General features: G+C 47.0%; 1 protein-coding gene across 1 annotated transcript; it reads right to left on the bottom strand.

The window, feature by feature from the left end:
* Positions 1–20: 20 nt before the first annotated feature.
* LOC120901285 (guanine nucleotide-binding protein subunit alpha homolog) lies at positions 21–22547 on the bottom strand. Its single transcript, XM_040309019.1, has 6 exons — positions 21812–22547; positions 12912–13050; positions 12625–12833; positions 4985–5116; positions 4770–4909; positions 21–4675 (listed from the first exon to the last, which is right to left on the bottom strand). Exons 1-6 carry the CDS (start codon positions 21995–21997, stop codon positions 4318–4320), a joined length of 1164 nt encoding a protein of 387 aa, XP_040164953.1. The 5' UTR covers positions 21998–22547; the 3' UTR covers positions 21–4317.
* Positions 22548–24489: the final 1942 nt, after the last annotated feature.

Below are 24489 nucleotides of genomic sequence, written 5' to 3'. Positions count from 1 at the left end.
GTTTCCTACGCGTATTAGCCTTCATTGATGCTTTTGTTTTGTTTTTATTATCGTATTTCAATCATGTTTTTGCCATCGAACAAATGTTGTATATATGACCGTATAACTTGTTGCCGAGAGTTGTGCCTTAGCGTGTGCATGTGTAAAAGGTGGGAACAAGGACGCTTTCCTTTCCACCCTTTACAAACACACACACACACACTCACACACCTCGCATCCCATATCTCTCCTACCTATTAGTTGCCTAATCCTTGCTAATACTCTCTCTGTCTCCAAAGAGCCACAGATTTTGCTGAATTATTAATGTTCATTTTGAAAACAAAAGCAGAGTGCTGGAGAGAAAGCGTAAGTTGACAACAAAATCGCACTTTCTTTTTAGCTGCTGTTGCTGCATTTTCCTCATTACCGCTTCCTCCTTCTAATCGAATATACATCGTACACATATACAAATAAAATCTCCATACAAAGTAACATCGAACAACAACTTATATCCTTTTTTCGCGGTTATATATATGTCCTGCTTATGCATATGCATATACATATACAAAATACATATACATACATATATTCATACATATGCTTTGAAAATTGTTTGGGATGGGGCAGGATGTAAATCATAGTAATTAATAATCAATAATTGTAATATGTGAAAACAGAAACCCACATAAATACTACACTACAGAAGATCATGTAAAATCATTCGATGGTTGATTGGTTTGTTTGGGGGGAGGGTTGGTTTGGGGGTGGGGTGAGCTGAAGTTCCTGCTTCTTATCAACTTTCGCGCAAAATAAAATAAAAAGGAGATGAAATCCGTTTCCGTCCTATCCCTCAACACGACTGTGTTTCTATCTTGTTTCTAACGAATGAGCCAATTTGGGATAAAACAAACGAAAGAACATTGCATTCCCATATCATATTTCCGTATCAAAATTTCATACTTTTTCCAAAGTGTGACGACGACGACGACGACAAAAACAGCTTCGCAAAAGCGATTTGTATACATCAAAACAATGGTAAAAAAGCAAAACTGGCTCTCTCTCTGCTAACTAGCGAGGAGAGCACGACGAAAAACTGCTTGTATATCAATCGCAAAAAACCCACTTAGAAAGGAGCCACACTTTGCTCTAAAAATTGCGTCTCAAAATGCGTTTGCGTTCGCTTACCAAAAAGAAAGCTTCGTCTAAGGACCTTACCTAGTATCCTTCCTCTTAAAATCGACCATAAAATGATTTTTGTATAAAAAACATTTACGAATATCGACAAAAAATTGCCCAAAAAGAGCCCTAAAGGAGCCAAAAATTGGCCCACAACACTCACACACACACCTAGCTGCTAATCTAGCTAATATGGGTTTGTGGTATTGCGCTGTATTGCCTCTTTTTTCCTTGTTTCATTGTTGCGAAAGTCTTTTACTTCTATATTCCCCCTTTTCTTACTTTGCTTTGCTTCGTTTATGTTGATTCTTACTTTTTTACGTGTATGTGTTTCTCCTCCTGATAATCAGCTTTGTTTGTTTGTTATGTTCGTGTTGAGAGTTTCACTTTCCTAATTCCTAGAGTTTGCAGATTTCTAAGATCGCTTACAGTAGAGATTGGTTCATTTGGTTTACACTTGTTTTTCTTTTTTCTACTATGCTCAACTCTCCACCATTTTCTCCAGCCGCTTACTTTCATAGGGGAATGCTGTTTTGTATAATGCTGCTCCGGTAGCTGTGTGTGTGTGTATGCTTGTATTTGTGCTCATCTGGATCCGTTATCCATCTGTGCCTCTGTGTATGTGTGTGTTTATCTCCATTATCATCATTATCGTTATTATTATTATTATTGTAACAAAGTTTGTGGTAGCTGATGGACAAACACAAAACCTAATCCTGACCGTAGTACGACTTGACGGTGGCGTATCATCTTTACCCAATTTCCACCCCAATTTCCTTTCGAACGTTCATTCACATATTTACGATTATATTCCCGCACACACTCGCTCCTGTTCCTTTCCCCTCCGGAGGTTTTAGGTGATTAAATGCTTACACGAGTGGCGAGTGGCTTTTGTGCCTTTACTTTGTGTGATGATAAAGTACCAGAGCACAGCACATGTTTTATAAAATGGGGAAAAAATGGAGGGAGGATGTGATTTTCAATATTCCGGCTATTTACAACAGGCGTTATAAGACGATAAACTAACCACAATATTCCATCCTCTTTTCAGGGGGAGGATTTTCTCTTCAGATACCTCGATATACACACATCGCTACACGTCGCCACCCAGGACCAACTACAGTGGATTGGGCGGTATGGGACGCATAAGCGACCTACTATAAACCCTTTACATTCGCTCTAGCTACAATCTAATGATTTGTCTTTCTTCAAACTGTGTCCAACACTGCGCGGTGGGAGGAGCGAGAACATGGGGGGGATGGTGGGTAGCGAGGGGGAAAGTGCGCCGGAAGATTGTGCCGTGTATTGCACTTCGCGCTCAGCTGACTCGTGTAATTGGTTGCTAGAAACTCCAGTAGGGAAAGTCAGTCAGAAATCGTTCAACGTATATCCGTGCCCGATAGGCACGCGCGCTCTTATGGCACACTTCACAAAATAACAGGGTTTTTTTATGTGCAAAACAGGAAAGAAGGAGCGTATTTAAAAACACAAGCAAAACGATTCTCTCCTAACTCCAGTGGGACTAGAGTGTACAATACCAGTCCAACTGCAATGCGAGAGAGAAAGAGATATGGCAAACGTATGACTACGAGCAGTACAAGTACAAGAGAAAGGTGTGCAAATCAGACTGTTTGCATACTATTTTACATTAAAAAAAAGCTTCCCAAATTTCCGGCACCAATTCACACGCAAATCACACGTCATAATCCTTCCATTGACCCCCCCCCCGATCGTACCCCGCGTAATATGCGCTCGTCCTTCTCCGCCAGTGAGACTCTTGTTGTATTGTATTTACCTTAAACACCACACCGCACACACCGCTACTGCTGTGCTCGATCGCTTCCGCACCGTTCGTTCGATCGTTCGATTGTTTCTTGCTCTATATAGCCGCGTAATTAGAGATTTGTGGGTTATTTATGAACATGGTTTTTGTTTAAAGATTAAAATTAGTTTTTGGTGTAAATTGTGTGTGTATCCCTTTCTTTTACGTGATTTTGTGTGTTTGTATGTGTGTATGTATGCGTGTTGTTTGTGTTGCACTGTTTTTTGCATTCGTTTTTGTTTGCCCCTTCCCATCCTCTTTCGGCTCTGTTCGGACGTGTGTGTGTAGTAGTGGTTATTCTTCTTCTATCCCCTCCCGATGCTGGATGTTTGCTTTAGATTAACAACTGTTCTATAGACGTGTATCAGTACAAAGAGGAGATTCTTTAGTAGTGTTGTAAAATTCCAGTCTAGTACAGTATTGCGGTGAGACGATTTATATATGTATATATAGAGAGAGAGCGCGCGTTTAGGTGAGGAGGCTAGTGAACGTTTCATTTTGGAAATGCACTCGATGCTGCATCCGTACCTTTTTCTTTTTGTTTACTTCTATTTCTATTCTTCAAGAACTTTGTTCATAAGGCGCTAATAAACAATTACAAAGAAGAGTAAACGCTTTCCCGCCCCTTTCCGTGTCTTGTCGAACAGTCCGATTACAATGCTAATTCGGGGGGGAGGGGACAACGAGGGCAGTGTAGGGCTGCTTGGTTTGCCCTGGAATGGAGCAACGACCGCAGAAAAGCGAATAGTTCACGAAATCAAGTTCATTACTGTAATTAAGGTTATAATATTTCAAACCATTCATTCTTCCATTGAGCAGTCGTCACGCGCACACACTCACGGTGCACATTCGGGTGGAAAACTGTACCCAGAACAAAAAGAAAAACCGGCCACACATATCCCTTTGACAGTGGAGATACACGTTTGGTTTGAGTGAGGCGAAATCAAAAGAGGGGGGAAACCACGGATGAACGGGAACCGATTTTTCCCTCCAAAATAGAGCCACAAAACGAGCTAAGCAAACAAAACCCCGTATCGAGAGCGCACGCTTACACTATCCGAAATATCTACAAGTTCTCCGCGCACATTAGCAAAAGAGCCCCTCCGCTGCTGTCCTCGCCGGGAGAAAGGACCAAACAACGTAATAATGTACATTCCGATGCATTTGCGTTTCGTTCCTTATGGCAAACGAAAATGTGATGAAACGAGCAAAAGAGAGAGAGAAACAAATCGGGGAAAAAACAAAAACTAAACCCGAGCAGAAAGCCACAAAAAGGAGTTTCCAGTTTGTGCTGCTAACCTAATCACTAAACAAAACTACAACGACCGATCCGTGCCCTACTACTGCAGCATCAGCGCGGACAGGTTGCGGTGCAGGATCGTGTCCTTCACCGAGCTGAACACGACCTGAATGTTCTGCGTGTCGACCGCATTGGTGAAGTGATGGTAGATGGGCGTTTTGGTGTTTTTCCGCACGTTCATAAACATCTGCAGGATGAAGTTCTGCACGTCCAGGATCGAGTGCGGGTTGCCGGTGAACTGCGGATAGTACCAGCGGATGTCCGTCTCCGGGTTTTTCACCTTCTGCTGCAGCAGGTCCGTCTTGTTGAGGAATAGGATGATCGAAATACCCTCGAACGTGGTATTGTTCACGATCGTGTCGAAGATGTTGCGCGACTCTTCCAGACGGTTCGTTTTTCTGCAAATCGAAAGCGATGGCGCGTTAGAGTGCGATTGAGCGAGGGGGCCAAGGAGTATAGAACCGAAAGAAAGGGAAAGGGAAGTGTACTGACCTATCCTCAGCCAACACCTGATCGAACTCGGAGGTCGATACGAGAAACAGGATCGACGTGACGGAGCAGTCGAAACATTTGGTCCATTTTTGGCGCTGTGTCCTCTGTCCTCCGACGTCAACGAACACAAATGGAATGTTCTGTAAAATAGAAAAAACAAAGCATTAATAATAGTCTAATGCAAGGGCTTTATTAATAGAGGGCGTTCAGCTTACCTGTATCCTTATCGTAAACTCAAATACACCTTTAGTTGCTTTGCGACAGTGCAAAATATCACGATGGGTGGGCTTGTAATCTAACCTCGATATTCGGTCTAATTCATCTAGGAAATAACTAACAGAATCACTCTGCAAAAAATAGGGAGAAAGAAATGGAAAAGCAAACGACATTAGATTTCAATTATACACCTCAGAAAAACGTTATGCAAATGCGATGATTTCTGTCCACGGAAACTTGCAGCTGAAAGCGTTATCACAAGCATAATATCCTGCTGCTGGCTGAGGATTGTAATCGTTCGTAACACTGTAACCTGGTGCTTACATCTCTCCTCCCGCTCTTCCCCCAGCGTTGGAATATCTTAACGTAAATATAATCGCCCAATTAAGGACGGGTCGTGGAGGGCAGCAGCAGCAGCTAGTGGTTGCGCCCCACGCTCGATCGCTTTCCGTTTTCACCAACCAACAACCGTCACCATCAATCGTATAATGAACTCCGTTCACAATACCACCACCCCGTCCTCCCCCTTCCCTGGCACACATTCGATCGCCCTACACACACACACGAGCGCGCGCACGATCCAAGACTGACGACGAAGGGCTAATCTTATGCAAACAATCTGCACACTACCACCCCGGTGCCAAGAACATTGCCCTACATTCAGCATGGGGCACAACATATCGCGCTCGCATACACACACACACAGACCTACCTTCCTTGGACCCCTTTTCCTCAACCCTCTCCTCACCTTTATCCAACGAGTCTGGAGAGTAAGTGTACTTGTTTCTTGATCCAACCCCCAAATGAACCTTCTTCTCCAGGCCACCACCACGACGACGGCGACGGTGGTAGGGCGATTACTACTACCACCCATGCCTACAAACTCACAGGGCCACCCCACACTCTCCCCCCGACTCCTTCTTATCGATAGAAAGGCATCGGAAATATTATAATTTGAATAACACTCTCGCCTTCGATAGTGTTTAGTGGGCTCGTGTAATTTCGTGCATATGCTCCTCACGACAGTGGCGGGCGGGTGGTGTGCTTTTCGTGCCGGTTTTGCGTGTTCTAGTGTCCACACCGAGCACAGGCAGGAGGTGGAATTTTGTATGCATACTTTTTGCCCTTTATTAAAACGATAAACGAGATCGCTTTCCGAGACACCTACTTCACCTGCACCCCCATCCGCGTACAGTTAAAATATGGTAATTTGCATACAAACGGGGCAGAAAGGGGAGAAAGGATGTATTTAAACGGTTTGTTTCTCCTTTGTTTGAGCTATTTAGCTTCCCTTTTCATTTGAAATGAATTTGGCATTCGTTAAGGGAGCTGTTTTGATACCTCGGATACATAAAACAAAGTGACGCGCTAGATCGATAGTTACATTTTCTAAGGGTTTATAGGGTTTCTATGAGTTACAACTTGGGGCTAGAGAGGGCGATCTGGAACTTGAGGGGTTGAGACTTTGGGAAACCAACGATGGAGACATAAGTCCACCTGACCACCTGGGGCATACGCTAATGATATAGACATCATTGGTCTGCGACTTCAACATCGCCCTGGAAGGTGTCATTCGAAGCGCAAGGCTATACAGCGACATCCGTGGCACAATCCTCTACCTTTTTTCAATTACTTAGCTTGGCGCATGACATTGATATCATCAGAAGGACAACAGCGAAGGTGTGTGAAGCGTACACCTGACTCAAACGCGAAGCAGGAAGAATCGGTTTGAGAATCAATACGACGAAGACGAAATACCTGCTTGCCGGAGACTCAGGCCATCTGGGAAGCAGTGAATTAGTTGACGGCGATAGTTGAAATCGATGTGGTAGAAGAATTCTGCGATGTTGAGACGGAAATCCGGCGACGCATTGTGCAGGAGAATCGTGCTTACTATGGACTTCGACGACGGCTGAGATCCCGAAGATTTCGAGCCCGCACGAAATGTGAGATAAATCGCACATTGCTTGGCCCTGTGGTCCTCTATGGACACTGAGTCTTGGACGGAGTGTGGAGGAGAAGGATTAACCGTCTTGACGGTGGATACGAAGGCTGGCAGGATACGATGGCTGGGGGATGTTATGAGGATGCGAGCGACCCCCAGTTCGGCATAAGGCGCAGGAGAAAGCACAGCGAACTCGATAGCTGGATCAGGTGAAATGAGACCTATTGGAGATCAGATATCTGTATGGATGGGAGGCTGCAACCAGGGACCGAGCATCCTGGAGAATTATTGTTGACCGGGCTGTGTGACGACGACGATAGAGCACGTCGTTGTTAGCAGGCCAGAATTTACCGATCTCGAGTCAAAGGTCAGCAGTGAACGTGGAGTTGCGCGCAAAGATGCTGGCTGCCAACCTGTCTTGCTACAACCTGAAAAATCAGTTCATCTCAAAGAACCTGGTACTCACATACGCGTCTGAAATACAATGCAATGCATTCGAGGCCGCAATTGAGTATCCGCTATACGACGACAAGCTATACGAGATGTACTGCGAGCTCTCATTGTTGTCGTTTGGAGTCGTTCGGAATCGTTCGGAGTCGTTCGGAGTCGGAGTCGTCCGGAGTCGTTCGGAGTCGTCCGGAGTCGTTCGGAGTCGTCCGGAGTCGTTCGGAGTCGTCCGGAGTCGTCCGGAGTCGTCCGGAGTCGTTCGGAGTCGTTCGGAGTCGTCTGGAGTCGTCTGGAGTCGTCTGGAGTCGTTCGGAGTCGTTCGGAGTCGGAGACGACTCCAGCCGATTCCGAATGACTCCGGATGATGCCAACTTTACCCATCACTAATGGAGAGTGCTTCAATAGAGGCTTTCAATTTCAAACACTTTCTCAAGGACACTTTTAACACTCTCGGAGAACCCTGTATAAGGTCCTCATCGAAAACCAAGGGGCCATGTATCAGGGATGAATAATAATTTATGAGGTCTTGTGATTGGTTGATATCCTACTAGCTTTAATTTTTTAAATATACATTAATTATCGTCTTAAAAGAACGCAATTACTTGCAACAGATACTCCCCATCCAACCCTACAAAGTTCCAGTTCCAAAGGTAACCATTCCCACACCTGTACCAGCGGCACAGGTCCCCCCCCCCGCCGCCTAATGAAACTGGTTCCGCTAAACAGTCAATTTATACGCCGTTTAGAGCTCCACTCATCAGTCAAGCGACAGCAGCACCGATCGACGGAAGCGTACACTATTGCTCGGCTATAACTAACGGCCAAAGTATTGCGATTAGTAGACTTTGCCGCTGGCGGGTATAATTGCCACCAACCATCAATCTCTCGGATTCTTGTTCTCCCACACACGCATGCATGCACACCGACAGTTCGGTCGCAAAGATTAGGTACCGTGTACCTCACAGCACCATTGCACCACATTTTGTGGCCACCATCACAACCGTACCAAACCGTACCGAACCGAACCACCCGCTTTTGAAAGCTGGCGCACTTTTCTACCTGACGCAGAAGGGATCGTCGTGGCAGGAAAATGTTGCTAATGTGTTATTTTACCATTCCAATATGGTTCACAACCCTCGCCAACGCGGTTGTTGGTTCTCGTCTCGGTTGCACTCTCGGTTGTGCTTTGCCAGCTGTGGAGGCGACAACCCACCACACCGAAAGCCGCTGTTGCGCCGATCCGAGTGCAATACCGCACACCTTAACTCGGTGGTGGTGGTTTATTACTTCTCTCCACCCATATCGTTCAAAATTCCCCCCGCCCCGAATGCAACATGCTGCTGTGGAGGTCTGAAAACCGTCGCTGCTGCTGCTGCTGCAGCCGCCAATTTGACGTCCCCATTGGCACCTTCGCGTGAGCCCACACCGGGGCAAAGCTTGGTACTAGAAGTTTCGCATGCTCCCATCATACCTCTTCGCTTCTTTGCTGCTGAGATCGACAGCTTACACGTAAAATCTTAATCCTCTCACAGCGTAAACGCACCACCAACACAACGTCTCGGCTCGGCCTGTTTCACATTCATTCATACATTCCTCCATTACCAAAGCATGAAAGTGTGTCCCGCCGTTCACGTCCTTACTGGTTTTGTTTGCTGTGCAGCAGCAGCAGCAGCAGCTTTTAAAACGCAACACGGCGCGGCGGTGGTTGTCATAAATTTAATTAAAATTGAAATTAAATACACGCATTACATTCGCGAACGTGAATAATCCGCTAACTGGTGGTGGCTGCTCTCGTTCTGTGTACCGATCTGATTCCATCGCTAACCAACCGTACCTGCGAACCTATCAATTCCGAAGCCCCTGTGTTTGTCCCTTCTCTTACCCGCTGCTGCTGACTTTATTAGTGTCCATTTCGAGCAGGCGCACAGCGCCTTTCACGAGCCGGCACAAACCTGGAGCGACCAGGCCAGATGTCGTCACTCGCGCGGCACAAGCATTTATTTGCAGGAACCGCGTACCAACACGGATTTGTCGTTATTTATTTTACTTTGCCCCTGCATACACACACACTGTTTCTGCCATATCAAACCATTCCGCGTCGTTTCAGTTTAAGATTGCTGGATGTGGGTTGCGGCGAGGAGAGGACAAGATTATGTGTTTATCATTTTAAAAGCCTTTAAAACATCATTGAGCACCGTGAGAGAATGAATGTCCCTGTCCCTTCGGTGGCCGAGTGTAGTTTATTTTGAATTATGATGAATCACACATACACATCACCACACGATCGCCTACGAGATCTCCTCCAGTGCGCGGTGAAGTTTAAACGCGCAAACCGAATCGTTGTCGATTTTGAAATTGAAAGCAATGCTTTTTCCCCTGTTGGTCGTAGGCCGATGCGTCGATTACGCAGTGAAAAAAGGTGGCCTCCTCCACACGCTAACGATCCTAGAGAGGGAGGACCAGGTACCGATACGGTTGCACGCGCGCGCACTCCCATCCAATCCATAGTCAATTGGCAATGACACAGCATCCCATACCGGGGTGGCGAAAGGAAAGAGAGCGAGAGAACGTTAGAAGCGTTAGAAAATGTGTGTGTGCTTGCAAAGAGCAAAGGCGGGCGTTTGTGATACACATTGCACATTTTTGCCACCTCGCTCTGCAGCAGCTCGCTCGCTTTTGCCGAGTAAAACACCCCGTCTTTGGATTGACGCAGGCGGATCGATCGATCGATCGTTCGCTCGTTGCGAACAGCGATACTAGATTGGATATACTCATATCACCTGACCTCCGCGTTGGTCGATCACCACCATACAAATGTGGGCACGGTAGCAGCAATGACGGTGGTGGTGATTGTGGTGCACAATTTTCATTTAATTAGTGCGCGCTCCAATCGAGACTATTTATTTATTTTTCATAATTCCCCCCCATTCAGAAGGCACACCACGGAGGAGCGTGCGAAACTGCGGAACTGCGCAATGTGGCATTAAAACTGCCTTCCTTGCCCATTTTTTTGTATTTGCATTGCAATCTGGAGCATAAACAGGAACGAACAGCATCCCGCGTGGGGGTAAATATTGTTACAACCATCAGCACTTGCAATTTGGAATTGTGGAAGCCACTAACCACGCCGTCAGTCGGCACTGCTCGGTGAAAGATCATTTCCTTCACTTCCACTTGCACGCAAGGAACATCTTTCGTCACATAAATCACGCACGTCCGACCCGGGCCCGACGCGCTTCCACTTTCAAATAATCAACCTCTCGGGCATATCTCGGGCCCCCCAAAAACCCGTTCTGTCTGTTTGGCCACACTCTGAGGCTGAGCTGAGGTATATTTCCCGTTCCAATCTTCGGGCCGGGGAAAAAGTGGGGAAAAAATACCCACTTTCTAGGTCAAGGCCCATTCGGTGAGTGTGTGTGTGTGTGTTTCTCTCCATCATGATCATGATCATCAACATCTCGTCGCTTATCGACACAAAAAACACAACGTTATTCGCGGAAGCATCCATGTTTCACCAGCCAAGGGAAGGCAGACTGTGCCCGAAGCTCCCTAAAAAATAAGCAACATACACACACACACATGTGAGTTATGGGAATCGTATGTGCGGAATGCCGTCCCTTCGGTCCACGCCGTGTGTGTGTTGTTCGTCTTGCCCGAGAGGCAAAAGAAAGTCGTTGCACATTGCGGCGGCCGTGTTGCTCCTAAACACCGGCGCACCACCGGGTGTATGGACAAAAAAGCAAAACAATATCGCCAACTCCGTCCGTCCAGAGGTTGTTGGCCAGCAGTAGCAGCTGGTTCAAGTCAGACAGGCACTGCGCAGGGATAAAATCGCGAACTTTTAGCTGCCAACGACTGCAACAGCTGGCAGATGTTTTGTTTGGAGCGTCGTTAGTTTGGAAGCGCGATGGTGTCTAACGTTTTCGGGCCAAATATTTGCATACATTCACACACACGCAGACACACACACACACCGACATGGTCGAGGTCATGGAAGTGATTTAACGCAAATTAATATGATCTTCTCGACTACGGGCGCGGGAGCCGGTTTGCCGTTTTGCCGTGGGAAAAAAGAAGCTTCCCCCCTCCCTGCTTTTCTGCATGATGATAAAGACACACGCCGTCGATTGAGAGTCGTTTGATACCGCTTGATGATCGCGCATGCCAAACGCAAAAGCGTAATGTGCTTCAAGGCGATGATGTGGCAAAAGCGCTTCGATACTGTGTTCACCGACCGGTAGGAGCTAATTTCCAACCCTAGCCCAGTCCCAGAGTGAAGTGTGTTGTTGATTCCGTCTCACTATAATTGCTCTCGTCCTGCTCGAGCCCCGGAGAGATGACGATCAGCGGTATATGGATGGGTGGCGATCTACGTACGACCTTCGATACGCGTTCCGTTAGAGAAGCAAGAGCAGCAGTAGTATGCAAAAAGCGGGTCGCGCGCGCGAGCTCGTAAAATTTGACACCCGCCAATAAAAAGCCATTTTTACAACTGCTTAACCTTTGCTCGTTTTCGCGAAATGACTCTTGAGAGACTAGCTGGACCTAGGCCAAACACTGGCAAAGCATCTCCAAAGGTTCGCGTTTAATGGAGACATCATCCATTTGCTTCCTATTTTGCAGACCAATGCACCGAAGCTGTCTCTCCAAACAAAGTGTCTTTTGCTCTTTCACTCTCAAGATCAAGATCGCTTTCATACGTGACCAGGAGACGCGAACATCTGCCAGCAGTCAACGGGTTGTAAGGGTTTGGAAAACAATGTGTCACAACGTTGCAAACAGTCGTTTGGCACCTTGGAATTCGAGTGTTTAGTAACAATGAGGGCGCTCGCTGCCATGTTGCTGTGGTCGCATAGTGCTGAATACTGAAGATATTAGCATTGCACGCATCAAGTGATGAGTTCAAATCTCATTCTTATGGTAAAACGCAGTCTCATGGTCACTTTGTTCCATTATCGTGAAGTGTCGTCAGCGCAACAGCTGCCACCGGGCCACCTCAAAGCTCCTTTTCCGAGCAGCGTTTCTTCTGTCGAGAAGACGGACTAATTATCCGTTTATAACCGATCGAATACAGCACAAGACAAGAAAAAAAACCCTTCCTGTACGTGACATGACTTTCTTTTTCGCGATCGATTCTGTCCAGCGTGTGCGTCGACAGTTTGCACTGGAATTCCCCGCACAAACGGAAGGGGGGGGGGCGCTTCATGAAGATTCTTTGTTTCCCTTCTCCCGCACAATTTGACTTACAATTTGGAACTCCCTTCGTCGATCGTACGCCTTCCGGATGGCGCCATCCGTCCACAGGATGTTGATGAGCGGTACGTACTGGTGGAACTGTTCGGCGTCCAGCAGGCAGCCGCTGTGAAACATTACCGCTTCGTTCGCGGCCAGCTGCGATGTCGGGTGCTCCCAGGGTATATCTAGCTTATCTCTAGCGTCACACAACACTTGCATGCCTGGGGAAAGGAAAGGCGTAATTAATATTGTAATGGTTTCGTTTTTTTTTAGCTAAATACCAGCGGGCCCGTTTTTACCTTTGACTATGTTTTGGTAGATCACATGTTGGTATTCTTTAATTAGTTCGGGCTCAAAGTTGATCCCGTGAATGATTCGCATCTGCTTGAGAAACGTCGATTTGCCGGATTCGCCCGCGCCCAGCAACAGTAGCTTAACCTGCGAGGGAAAAAGAAGGAAAGTTAGAGAGTGTGTGTGTGTGTTACTTAAAATGCTTAAATATAATGGCTAATATATTAAAATCCCACAACATTCAGGTATGAACATTCAGGTACAAAGGCCACGGAATGGTGTTGTTAGCTCATAAATTTCTATTGCGATACGCATCGACACAATAATCATTCCGAAACCCGGAGGGGGTTTTACACTTTGCGACAAACGGGTGAAGGACTATTCCTTCCTGCGCTGCAACACACACACACACACACACACACACACACACACACACACACACACACACACACACACACATGATTACGTAAAGATAAAGGAGCCGCCGAGGACAAGACGATTTATGGGGCGAAGCGTTTTGTTGCACGGATTATAACGCGTCACAGGTAATGCTGCCGGTGCAGAGGTAAGGTGTAAATCACCCTTTTTTCCCCGGGGGTGGAAAAGGGGTTTTGCGGACAGGTACACCCCGCTGACGCAGGTACAATTTCGGAGGCCTTTAAATGCAGCAAGCGACGAACGTCAACCCCCCGTTACCGCTTAGGTGTCGCATTCAGCAGATTATTAATTTTAATATTTCTTCATAATTTTTCACACATCCACTGCACATACACACAGGGCAAATGAAATAACGATTCGCTACAGAGGTTTGACCAACTTGCTTGCTTGCTTGCTTGCTACGGGGTGTTTGAATTGATTCGAAACCGTTGAACGAATTAGCGCCCGACAACACGTGCTCTTTTCCTCCTCTCCTTGTAACGACGCGCGCGCATGTGAAAGGGTAATCAGATTTTTCAATTAGCTGCAATTCGATGCAGCAGCAGCAACAGACTGTTGTTGCACCATAAATCTGCCCATTTCGCTGACGCCGTTAGAAGGCAGGTGTGTGGAGGGACCCGCGCTAATGAGACGCGCTGCATGTAGCTGTGCACACTCGCGGCAAAGCGAGAGTGCGGGCTTACATTTAAATCGAAGCTTTTATCACTTTTACACCCCTCTGGTGGACGGGCGAGATACAACGAGCGGCGTGATCTATCTCTCGACTCGGCGCGATCTTGTTATGGGGTGGAATTTGTTGCAACGCGCTCTGAACCCTCCCCCAACAATCCTTCCCCTTTTAGCACTGAGCCAAGTGAAAGTGATGATACGGGTCTCTCTCTCTCTCCTGAGCTACTCTAAGCTAGTGGAGTTTTAAAACAAAAACTATGCTACAAGAATGCTTTTATGCTGCCCAACACCACCACCAGCGAGACGCACACTGGACATTTCATATAGAAGGGGGTAATGGACGCGTCGCGTCATGGTGGCCTCCCCCCCCCTCCGCCTTCGTTAACCCACTTTCGGCGAGTTTGTTGGTGAGGTTCGGTCTTTTTATCACGACGCTTCCACTCCGCCAGCGCCGCCACTCGACATCGTCGTGAGCCGACATCCATTAGCACCTTTTCTCCTGCCAACGATCCAAAAAGGCGCCTCTTTTTTCCGGCTATTTCGTTCCCATGCTAAAAAAAGAAAAGAAATACCATAAGAAAATCAAATAAGGAACCGCTTTAAAGGCTATACTTTTTTTGCGTGTGAGTTTGAGCAGAAAATTGTTTGCACTTTCTCGTTTTGCAAAAGCTTATCATGCTGTCTTATCAGTTTGGATAAGAGGATCACGATCCGCATACGAGATCCGTGTGAAAAAGAGCATTTAGATAAAACTGTTCAAATATTTAAACAACGATCAGCCCACCCAGACGCCACCGTGACTGTGGCCGCCTGCAGCGTTCTGCTGCTGCTGCGGCTGCTCCGATTCTTTTGGGGCATCTTGGCGTGTAAACAAACAGCTGGGAAGAATGCAAACAACGCAGCTCGCACTAGGACTTATCTCGTGAGAAGCGTATAAATAAATACAACAAAAAAACAGTAGCTTAATCCTCTTGTAATAGACGCAAAAGTAAATCAAGTACAAGAGATCTCGCTCGCTCTCGCTCTACACCCAACACGCGGTCGTGACACAGTAGCGATTGAAAACGATGACAAACAGCGCCAACAGCAGCAGCAGCAGCAGGTTTTGATGCAAAAGGTGAAAACAAAACATAAATATTTTCGCTAAACCGCACACGCACCGCGTGCAGCTCACCACCACAAAGCGCGCGGGCACGTTCTTCCTTCATCTTGACGGCGTTCATTCCGACCGAGCGGACAGAAGCGCGTTGGCATACTACGCGCAGAGGGTGGGGGGGAAGGTCGGCAAGCATCACAGCCGCCCGACGACGACGACGACGCATCGCGGCAAAACTTTAAATCGGCACCCGTGGCGCATCGTCGAGAACGCGGGGAATCTGAGCGCAGCGCGATCACGAGATGTCGTCGGTCGGTCGGATTGGTGCCAAAGGGTGTCTCCTTTCTGGGTCACCAGCAGTCACAACAAGTAGCGCTGTTTTTTTTTTTTGCTTTTGCCGCGCGTATTTGTGTGTGAATGTGTGCTGCACACAGCAGGCCGTATAGTGGGGGGCTCGAGACAACAATCGGAACTCAAGTGTAGATCGTGACGACGGGCTGAGACGATCGCAGCATCGAATGGCACGCGCTCGAGCGCCCCCGGGCGCCTTTGGCAGCTTCCGATCCGGATGAATCAATAGGCAATAAATCAGAAATTGTGTCCTCAGCGCAGCGGCGGGACAGATTGCTGTGACCTTCGGTGTGCCTTAATCGCTTTCTCTTCTGCCGGAACGTTCACCTAAAACAAGCACACACAAAAAACGATTATAATCCAAATAGCATCTCCAATTTGGTAAGGGAAAGGTTGTGGTGTTAGCGGGATATTAAGCTACCTTCTTCCCGTTTTTTGCACTTTACCCAAACCAAACAAAGGGCTCTAAAAAGAGAAGTCTCCCTCGATTCAACGCCATCCAATTGGATTGATAATCGGCGACGATCACTCTCCCTTCGCGTTCAGCAGCTCCACCGAAGCCCTTGCTGCTCTGTCCTTTCTTTGTTCCATTTGGTGACGAATGATTCCAACCGGAACGAGAGTGTTGCGCTTTGGCATCGTCGTCGTCGTCGTCTTCGTTCAATACTTTCCCTTTCCCCCTCTTGCATGAGGAGGGTGAAGCGGGTGAACCGCTCAATCGAATCAACAACAGCTTCGTGCGCATCATCCAGAGTCCTGCCTGCAATTGCGCTATTGCGCGCGTGCGCTGACCGTACCAAAGTGTAATTCATTTGTCCAATTAACATTGTTTACAACAAGTTTCCGATAGTGCGCACAACCAGCGCATCTTTTCCATCTTTTCTGTGAAGAGACTCTGCTGCTGTGTGTGGGTCTGTGTTTGGGAGCGCCTCTTTCACCATCGGTCTTTGGAGGGTGGTTTTGGGGTTGTCAGCGTTCCGTTTCTGGATTCGATCTTCTACAAGGAAGGGGGATTGATCACGACCTTCCTTCCTTCTACCCCGGTACACCCGTGGAAAGCCGCTAGGCTTTCGATGCCATGGGTCAATGACAAAACAGTGCGCGCCGTTCTCGTCGTTTTCAGACTCTCTCCCTCCGTCGTACTGTGGCCGTTCCAGTTTCGGGTTGTGGTTTGGGGTGTTTGATTCGTTCAAATGATTGGGGTGTTCCTCATGTTTGCTCACATCGGTTAGGTTTTTTTTTTATTTGATGGTTCCAAATCTATTCCAAACTCTTCCACCAACAGGAAAAGGTCAACGTTGACCTTTTTTTTGGGGGGGTAGGATGCTGATAAGGAAGTATACACATAATGAGCTGTCGTGAAACATTCGCGTCTTTGCGCTCATCGTTAAGCTTCTTCGCGGGTTTTGAAACCCGTCAAATGTCGAGCTACTTCCGGGAGACGGTAGGCGATAGCGACTGGAAAGTGTGTGTTTGAGACTTACAAATGCCATCGGGTTCAAGCAAAGGGGGTTTTCATTATTTCTCACTCGATTTAGGACTATTTTTGAGGTATCTTAAAACATCCCGAATATCCTATTATTGAGGTTATTAACGCTATCAAGGTATCGTCATTTACTTTCTACGCAGATCTTCTCCTTAGATCCCTAGATCTAGATCCCCAATCTACATTTTACAGGGAAGTAACAAGGAAGTATCCTGTCATACGCTGATGATATAGACATCATTGGTCTGCGACTCTCATATGTAGCAGAAGCCTACCAAGGGATCGAGCAGGCGGCAGAGAACCTCGGATTGCAGATAAACGAGGCAAAGACCAAACTGATGGTGGCAACATCAGCGGACCTACCAATAAATAATCCGAATCTACGTAGGCGTGATGTACAGATAGGTGAACGCACTTTTGAAGTCGTCCCACAATTCACCTATCTTGGGTCTGGGAAGCTAGGACTATATAGTACCTATAACGTTCCGGTACTCACATACGCCTCTGAGACATGGACACTGTCCAAATCTGATGAAACCCTCTTAGCCGCGTTCGAGAGGAAGATGCTCAGAAGGATACTTGGCCCCGTATGTGTGGAAGGACAATGGAGGAGCCGATATAATGACGAGCTATACGAGATGTACGGCGACCTCACTGTCGTACAGCGTATAAAGCTCGCCAGGCTCCGGTGGGCTGGCCATGTTATACGCATGGAAACGGACGACCCAGCCCGTAAAGTCTTTTTAGGCCGTCCACAAGGACAGAGGAGGCGTGGTAGGCCCAAATTGAGGTGGCAAGATGGCATGGAGGCGTCCGCCAATAAGGTCGAGATAACGGACTGGCAGACGAAGGCGCGAGACCGTGAGCGGTTTCGGACACTCCTGAGGCAGGCCAAGACCGCAAAGCGGTTGTTGCGCCGGATAAGTAAGTAAGTAACAGTGCAGGACAAGTGTTGGGTCTAGTGTTGGGTTTCATGAATCTTTCGTTGAGATTCATTCATATGAATCTTCAGTGATGATTCGAATCTCGACTCCTCAAAAATCCATTGATCTTCAAAGATTTATAATTTCCAATTTCTCTAAAAATTCAAAAATCTATTAAAATCCTAACAACATGCCTGTCGTGGGTTCAAGCCTTGCATGGACCGTCTCCCCGTATCAAAACAAACTATCCGGCTGCGTGGTACTTGTCAAGAAGTCTCGAAAGCCTGTATAGGCTAGCATGATCACGTAGGATGTTATTCCAAGAAAAAAGAATAATGAATAGCTCAAGCTCTATGAATCCATGACCATGATAATTAATTCCTTGAAATTCATGAATCTTTCGAGATACATTCATCTTTCGAGATTCATGAATCTCTGGAGCTCCTAGAATCTTTGAGTTTGATAATTCTTCAAATTGAGATTCAGAATCATTGAGATACTTCATGAATCTGATTCAGATTTACCCAACACTAGTCAGGTCACAATAACCTGCTTAAATGTCGCTGAATTCGTTAACAACAAACAACTCAAACAGCTTTTACGTCATTCCAGTAGAAAAGAAACCTTCAATCTCCACTAAAATGTGTTCATTGCTTTCTTAGAATAGAATTCAGTCGTGGGAAATATATTACCAAGTAGAAGCAGCACTTTTTCTTCGATTACTCATTGATGGAAACTATATGGCAAACCAGCCAGAAAAATGAATAATTTCAACATGACAACCAAAAATAACACGTGTTTTTTGTTTCAGGGAGGGGGAAGTAACGCAAGTGAAAAACCGCCTTAATGTATCGAAAAAAACACCGTACAGAGCAAGAAAGCAACAACAAAAAACCGAAACAATTTCTGTTCCTCAACAACCCCGGATGCAGGATGCTCCAATCCAAACAACGGTTACTTACACTTCACACCATCGTTTTGATTATTTTACCAAATTTTGCTTAGGGACAATGTTTTTCCAACCGAAAGCTGGGAGATGTGCGTAGGAGGAAGGGGAAAACGCCACCGGCGGGAAGATTAATATGTGTGTATGCGCAAGTTTGACGCACAAGTGTACAGGCATGGTACGGAATGGGACGCCAAGAAGTGGCTCGCTGTGCACCGGCCGCCGCCTGTCACACAAGAGACGTGACTGTTTCCGCCACACAAACACAACAAAAAAAACGGAAAAGAAAAACAGTTTTCCCTGAAAGCCCTACCGGCAAAGGGGAGAGAGAGAGAGCCGGAGAGAGAGGTGGAGGCGGCGAATAGGCCGGGAGAAAGCCACCGGCAGCATCACCACCACCACCAGGTGGGAATGTGTCGAAGCAACAACAACGGAAAAAAAGAACGATACAAAACAGAGTTGACGACGGTGGGTTCGCGTTGTGGTTTGTGAGCGCGCGGCGAAAGTTGACCGCAACAAAACGGAAATGTGCGCTCGTCGCCGACCAACAACAACAACGACAAGGATGGAGCGGAAAGGAAGGGGAGGGGGGCACAAATGTGCTGGCGAGAAAGTGGGAGCGGCAGCAGCAGCCGCAAAAAAAGAAAGGTGGTGGATGGAATGGGGCAAGGTCGTTTTGAGGATGAAACACGATCACGCACAAACGTGATCGCGAGGAGAAGGGCTAGTGAGAGAGCAAGAGAGAGAGAGAGAGTGAGAGAGAGAGAGAGAACGGGACAAAGCGGCCAGTGGCGGAATGTGTAACGTTCATCCCCCCGCCACTCTGTAGATCGTCTATCGTATTGTGAATCTCCTCCTGAGAGGTGAGGGTGTTTTAAGACCTCCCTGGCAAGTGATCGACATTCCACAACAAGGGTTTATATAAGCTATCTTGCTCTTTTTAACGTGTTCTAACACATTTTGCAAAATATATGCAATAAAATGGAAAATACACGTCATCATCACATGGATTAGCTTTTCTAACCTAACTAGCTTTCAAATTGACAATACTGGGTTTTCCAGGGGTTCGCATAGTTGTGGGACACTTGCTTGACTCTTTCCTATTGGAAATGAACTTCACACGGTGGAAATTGGACTCTATGGCACCCTTTTTGGACAGGCTCCTTCGAAATTCCTATTGGATTTGTCCAACAAGGGTGCTATAGAATTCAATTCCCATTACATTAAGTTCATTTCACGTTAGAAAAAGTTCATTAAGTGTCCCACGGCTATGAGAATTCGTGGAAAACCCTGTAAACTCTCGCTCTCTCTCTTTTTCTCTATCGTTCTTTGTAGTTTAAAAATAGTACATTCCCCTCCAATCTAACCACCGTGTCGCCATGTGGACAAATATTCCTTCTCGATGGTGCGGTAGAGCAAATATCGTAGCAAGCCGCGGAGCGATATTTTCGAAGCATTTTATGCTGCTCAATACACTCCCCACCCCACTTCAATCAAGTATGCCAAGGGGGTTTCGGGGGATTTTCAAATCCAATCCAAAGCTTGTTTGTTTATCAACACAGCCGATTCTTGGTATTTTGGTGTGTGTGTTCTCTCGTCCCTCCACCCCACTGTGTCGTTTGTGATCGTGGGTGTCTTCATGACGAGACGGGATAAAGGAGGGAACCGCCGGCATGAGTACATGAAATTATAAAAATAATCAAAATTAGTGCGTGCTCGTGCCTGTTGGTAGTAGTTGCTACAGACACACCGAGAAGGGGGGAGGGGGGAGGGGGGTGGATGAAAAACTTTTCCAATCAAATCGATGCCAGGCGATTTCTATACGCTTCTAGATGGTTTTTCCTTCACCTCGCCCAACAGAGCTTTACATGTGTTGGGGTAGGTAGTTCCCTTCCTCCGTTCCTCCTCTCTTCCTACGCCTGTTCCGCGCGCACCAAAAGGAAGACAAGGTGTGGTTGAATTTTGTAACAAACAAAAAACGACCCTCGCAAGGCCTGGGGCTGTGTTTTAGCAGCAAGTGCGTCGTTTGCCGTTGGTACGTTTCGGGTATAAGGGGAAATACACCCACACTCTCTCCCCCTGGCTGGTGCACTACTGCCCCTCTCCTTAACCGGATGACATTAGAGGTGGTGCAAGGGGGAAGACGGGGAGAAGCCGTTGTTGCGCTTTTTTGCATACGCCTACTGCGCTGCCTGGAGTGTTCGAGCGGCTTTGAAATTAGCAACGGTGTGTGATATGGAGGTCTGAGTTGAATATGCTCGTTTGCAGGGGTTGACGCGTCCTACACACAAAGCCACAGAGGCACACACACACGCGCGATTCGTTCCAATCCAACGGTGGAGCTCATTTTCTGCGGGAATATTCACGATTCAACACGATGCAGCAGCGGTTTTGTATCCTTGAAACCGGCACCCGGAGGGATGACGCCACACAGCCTACTTGTGCTTGTGTCGAACACGGATATACACACACACACAGGGGGGTGAATCATTCGATCAAAACAATCATCATTTAATGGCCACGTAAACGTGAAGAGCACTACCACACAGACACAAGGCACACTGGAAAACACAACAAACGGGGACACTTTTTTGCTATTGTAATCATCATAATTGCACAATAAAAACACACACAATACACACTCCACAACAAATCAGCTGATCGTGGAGGGGGGGGAGGAGGGTGTCACATCATCGGACATGAACCGGAAATAGCATTCCTTTGGAGCGTTTAAGCAGCACAAGCTAAAAATATTCCACCTGAAACGATTAATCAAACCACCGCCTCCCTCTCTCTCTCTCTCTCCCTCGCTTTCTCTTTCCTTTACGCTTGCCGGGACGACGACGGCCGCGGGTTTCGGATGATTAGAACCGGCGTGCCAAATATTTAACGAGAGCAAACAAACAACACCATTCCGCACTCTTCGCCCCTTCGACCCATACACACACACACACACTCACCCACCCACCAATACACACACACAGTGAAACACATTTTACCTGTCGCCGGAACGCATGTTTATCTTTCTCGAGAATTTTGTCGATCTCGCGCGATTTATAGCGCTGCTCGAGCTCCTCCGGGCTGACCCGTAGCCGCAGCAGGTAGCCGAAGAAATCGCCACAGCACCGGGCGCATGATAACTTTGATAAAGTGCTTTCTCTCCGCCTGTTATTCGATGCCGCCATCTTTAAATCTCATCACGCGCGCACACACATACACACGTACACGCACACCGCACACACATGCACGCACGCATACACACATGTATGCGCGTTCGACAGCACCATCCGAAACAAAAGGCCTCGCTGTTGTTGTTGTTGCCTTTGCTGTTGTAGCTGTTGTTGCTGCTACTAAACTAAACACAGCTACCGAAGGGACCGAAACAACCCGAAACACAGAGGCACACACACACGGTGTTCTCCACTGGCACTGTGTGACGCACGCACTTTTCCGCACACCCTCTGCTGTTCGGACGAGCGAGAGACAGAGAAAGGCTGAGCGTACACTTTTCACATCGTTGCACCGCGGCACTGGCAGCAAACCGTGGACCGCGCGCCGGAAGCAGATTGCATTCGTCACACGGCCCGCGACACACACACGCACACACGCCCACGAACACCTCCACACGCACGCAGCCCGGCCCCGTGTGTGGGTGGAAAAGGCTGGCTGGAAATACGTATTTTTCGCGAAAAAATGGCAGCACGCGAACAGGACGCACCCTATCGCGATGAGCGAACGAGACAAACTAGTGATGGGCAGCACCCCGGTCGGGCTGCGCTGCCCGAGCGGAACATGCCGTTCCGTTCCGAAACGTCGCGCTGCGGCTGGTGAGCGCAAAACATCGCAAAGCAAACACACAAAGAGAGCACTGGTGCGCTGCAGACACACACACTGTGGATGGAGCGGGTATACTTTTGACGGAATCGGAATGGCGTAAATTGTGTGGTTATGTTTTTAAACTTTGTTATTATTTATAATTCAATTTTAAAAACGATTAATTCATTATAAGAATGTTCTTGCGATGTATAAAAAAATATTTGAGCGAGTTTTGCCACCTTTGGAAGGTGACACATTGTCTTTAATGATTTCGATTTGTCCAACATTTTTTTGAGCAAGTAATTTACACTAGTATTACTGCAAATTCAACAAATTTTTGAAACACGTTTTTTTTAATTGAGAAAAAAATACACAACCAAGACATCAATGTCGATTGCAGTTACAAATAACAGTGTGCACACCATCAATAATGCGCCATCAAGCCATCCCTATGCGATGTTTTTGTTGCCCGCTGCTGGGGATCACTACAACTCATTTTGTTTATTTTTTTTTCTTTCTGGTTTGAATTTGTTTTGATAAACCATTCCGTACAATTGTTGCAAATCCCATAAGAAAGACACTTTTTACTTGGTTTTTAAGAATAAAAATGTGTTTGTTTCATTTATTTCATCGATTACTTTAAAATCCTGAATTTATCCTTGAAAGAAGTGTAAATAATATTTCAAAATAAATTCTAAGGTAATTTCTAAGCATAATTGTTTGCAAAAATGTTCACTTGAAATCGTACCTGAACCTCCGGAAGACGGCACAACGGTCCGTTGGACCGTGATGGAAGGCAGGCTCGGCGCTCGGCGAAAGACGGTGGAAGAAATGTAAGCGCCTTTTATGCTTTTATGTTTATTGTCCTACCCAAACCCCAAGCTAGCCAGTACCGGATGCAAAACTAGCCGTAGTAGGCAGAGAAAGAGCATGAGACCGGGGGTTTTTCCACAGCACTTGAACACTTTTTACCAGATTTTCCATTGAAAATGGCCTCGGTCGTTTGTTTCGAAATTGCAATTTCGGTACTGTTGTAGACTGTATTTTTCCCTTCCCTTTTTTCCTTAACGCCTGAGCCCTTAACGCTCGAACCACAAACACATCCGCAGGTACAGGGGCCCGGTCATAGAGGAGAAAACCCCTTTTTGCACCGATGCAGCGCGGTGCGCAGATTTGCATTCGGGGTGTCTCTCTTGTTAAGCCGACTGAAGTATTTGTTATTCTAAGGGACAGGTTTTAGGTCAGTCAGAGACCGATTTGCCTTGTTCTTTATCGCCCGGTTTTTTCATTCTTCTTCCTATGCTTCTATGCTTACTATGTACACACTGCGTCCAGGCCAAGCAAGAAGTGAGAGGATTTATGAGTGGGATTTGGAAGATTTCTTTCTCCGTTTGTGTTCGAACTTGGTCAGTAGGTACTTGGTACGTAGAACGCCCTGCTGCTGCTGCTGCTCCTTCCTCCCCGGGCCAGTCTATTTTGTCCCAATTGTCACGTGTTTAAACGATGTGACGAGTGTGTAGTGTTGGACTCTTCAATGAATCAATTTGGCACGGTTGGTTTGCTGGTGGATGGGGGCCCTGGTGGTGGTGGTGTTGGCTGCGACTTTGTGCATAATTGTCCAATAAAGCACACATCCGCTAATCAAACGCTATCAAAAGACGTTTGGACGCACTTGGGACGCGACACACTTGCGAGATGATGGACCTAGTGGCGTACGAGGAGCTTCTTTATTTTTGGGAGGATGTGACGACAGTTTTAAATGAAACATTCACAGCCTACATGGGCTGGTTAATGGCGGTGCGGATTCGACACGGCGCGCCAGCTCTTTATCGGGAAGTTTGTGCGCAGCATGCCGTGCAAG

This window comes from Anopheles arabiensis, chromosome 3, assembly GCF_016920715.1.
Source record: "Anopheles arabiensis isolate DONGOLA chromosome 3, AaraD3, whole genome shotgun sequence".
Classification (NCBI taxonomy): Eukaryota; Metazoa; Arthropoda; class Insecta; order Diptera; family Culicidae; genus Anopheles; species Anopheles arabiensis.
This window is presented reverse-complemented; position numbering and strand designations above follow the sequence as displayed.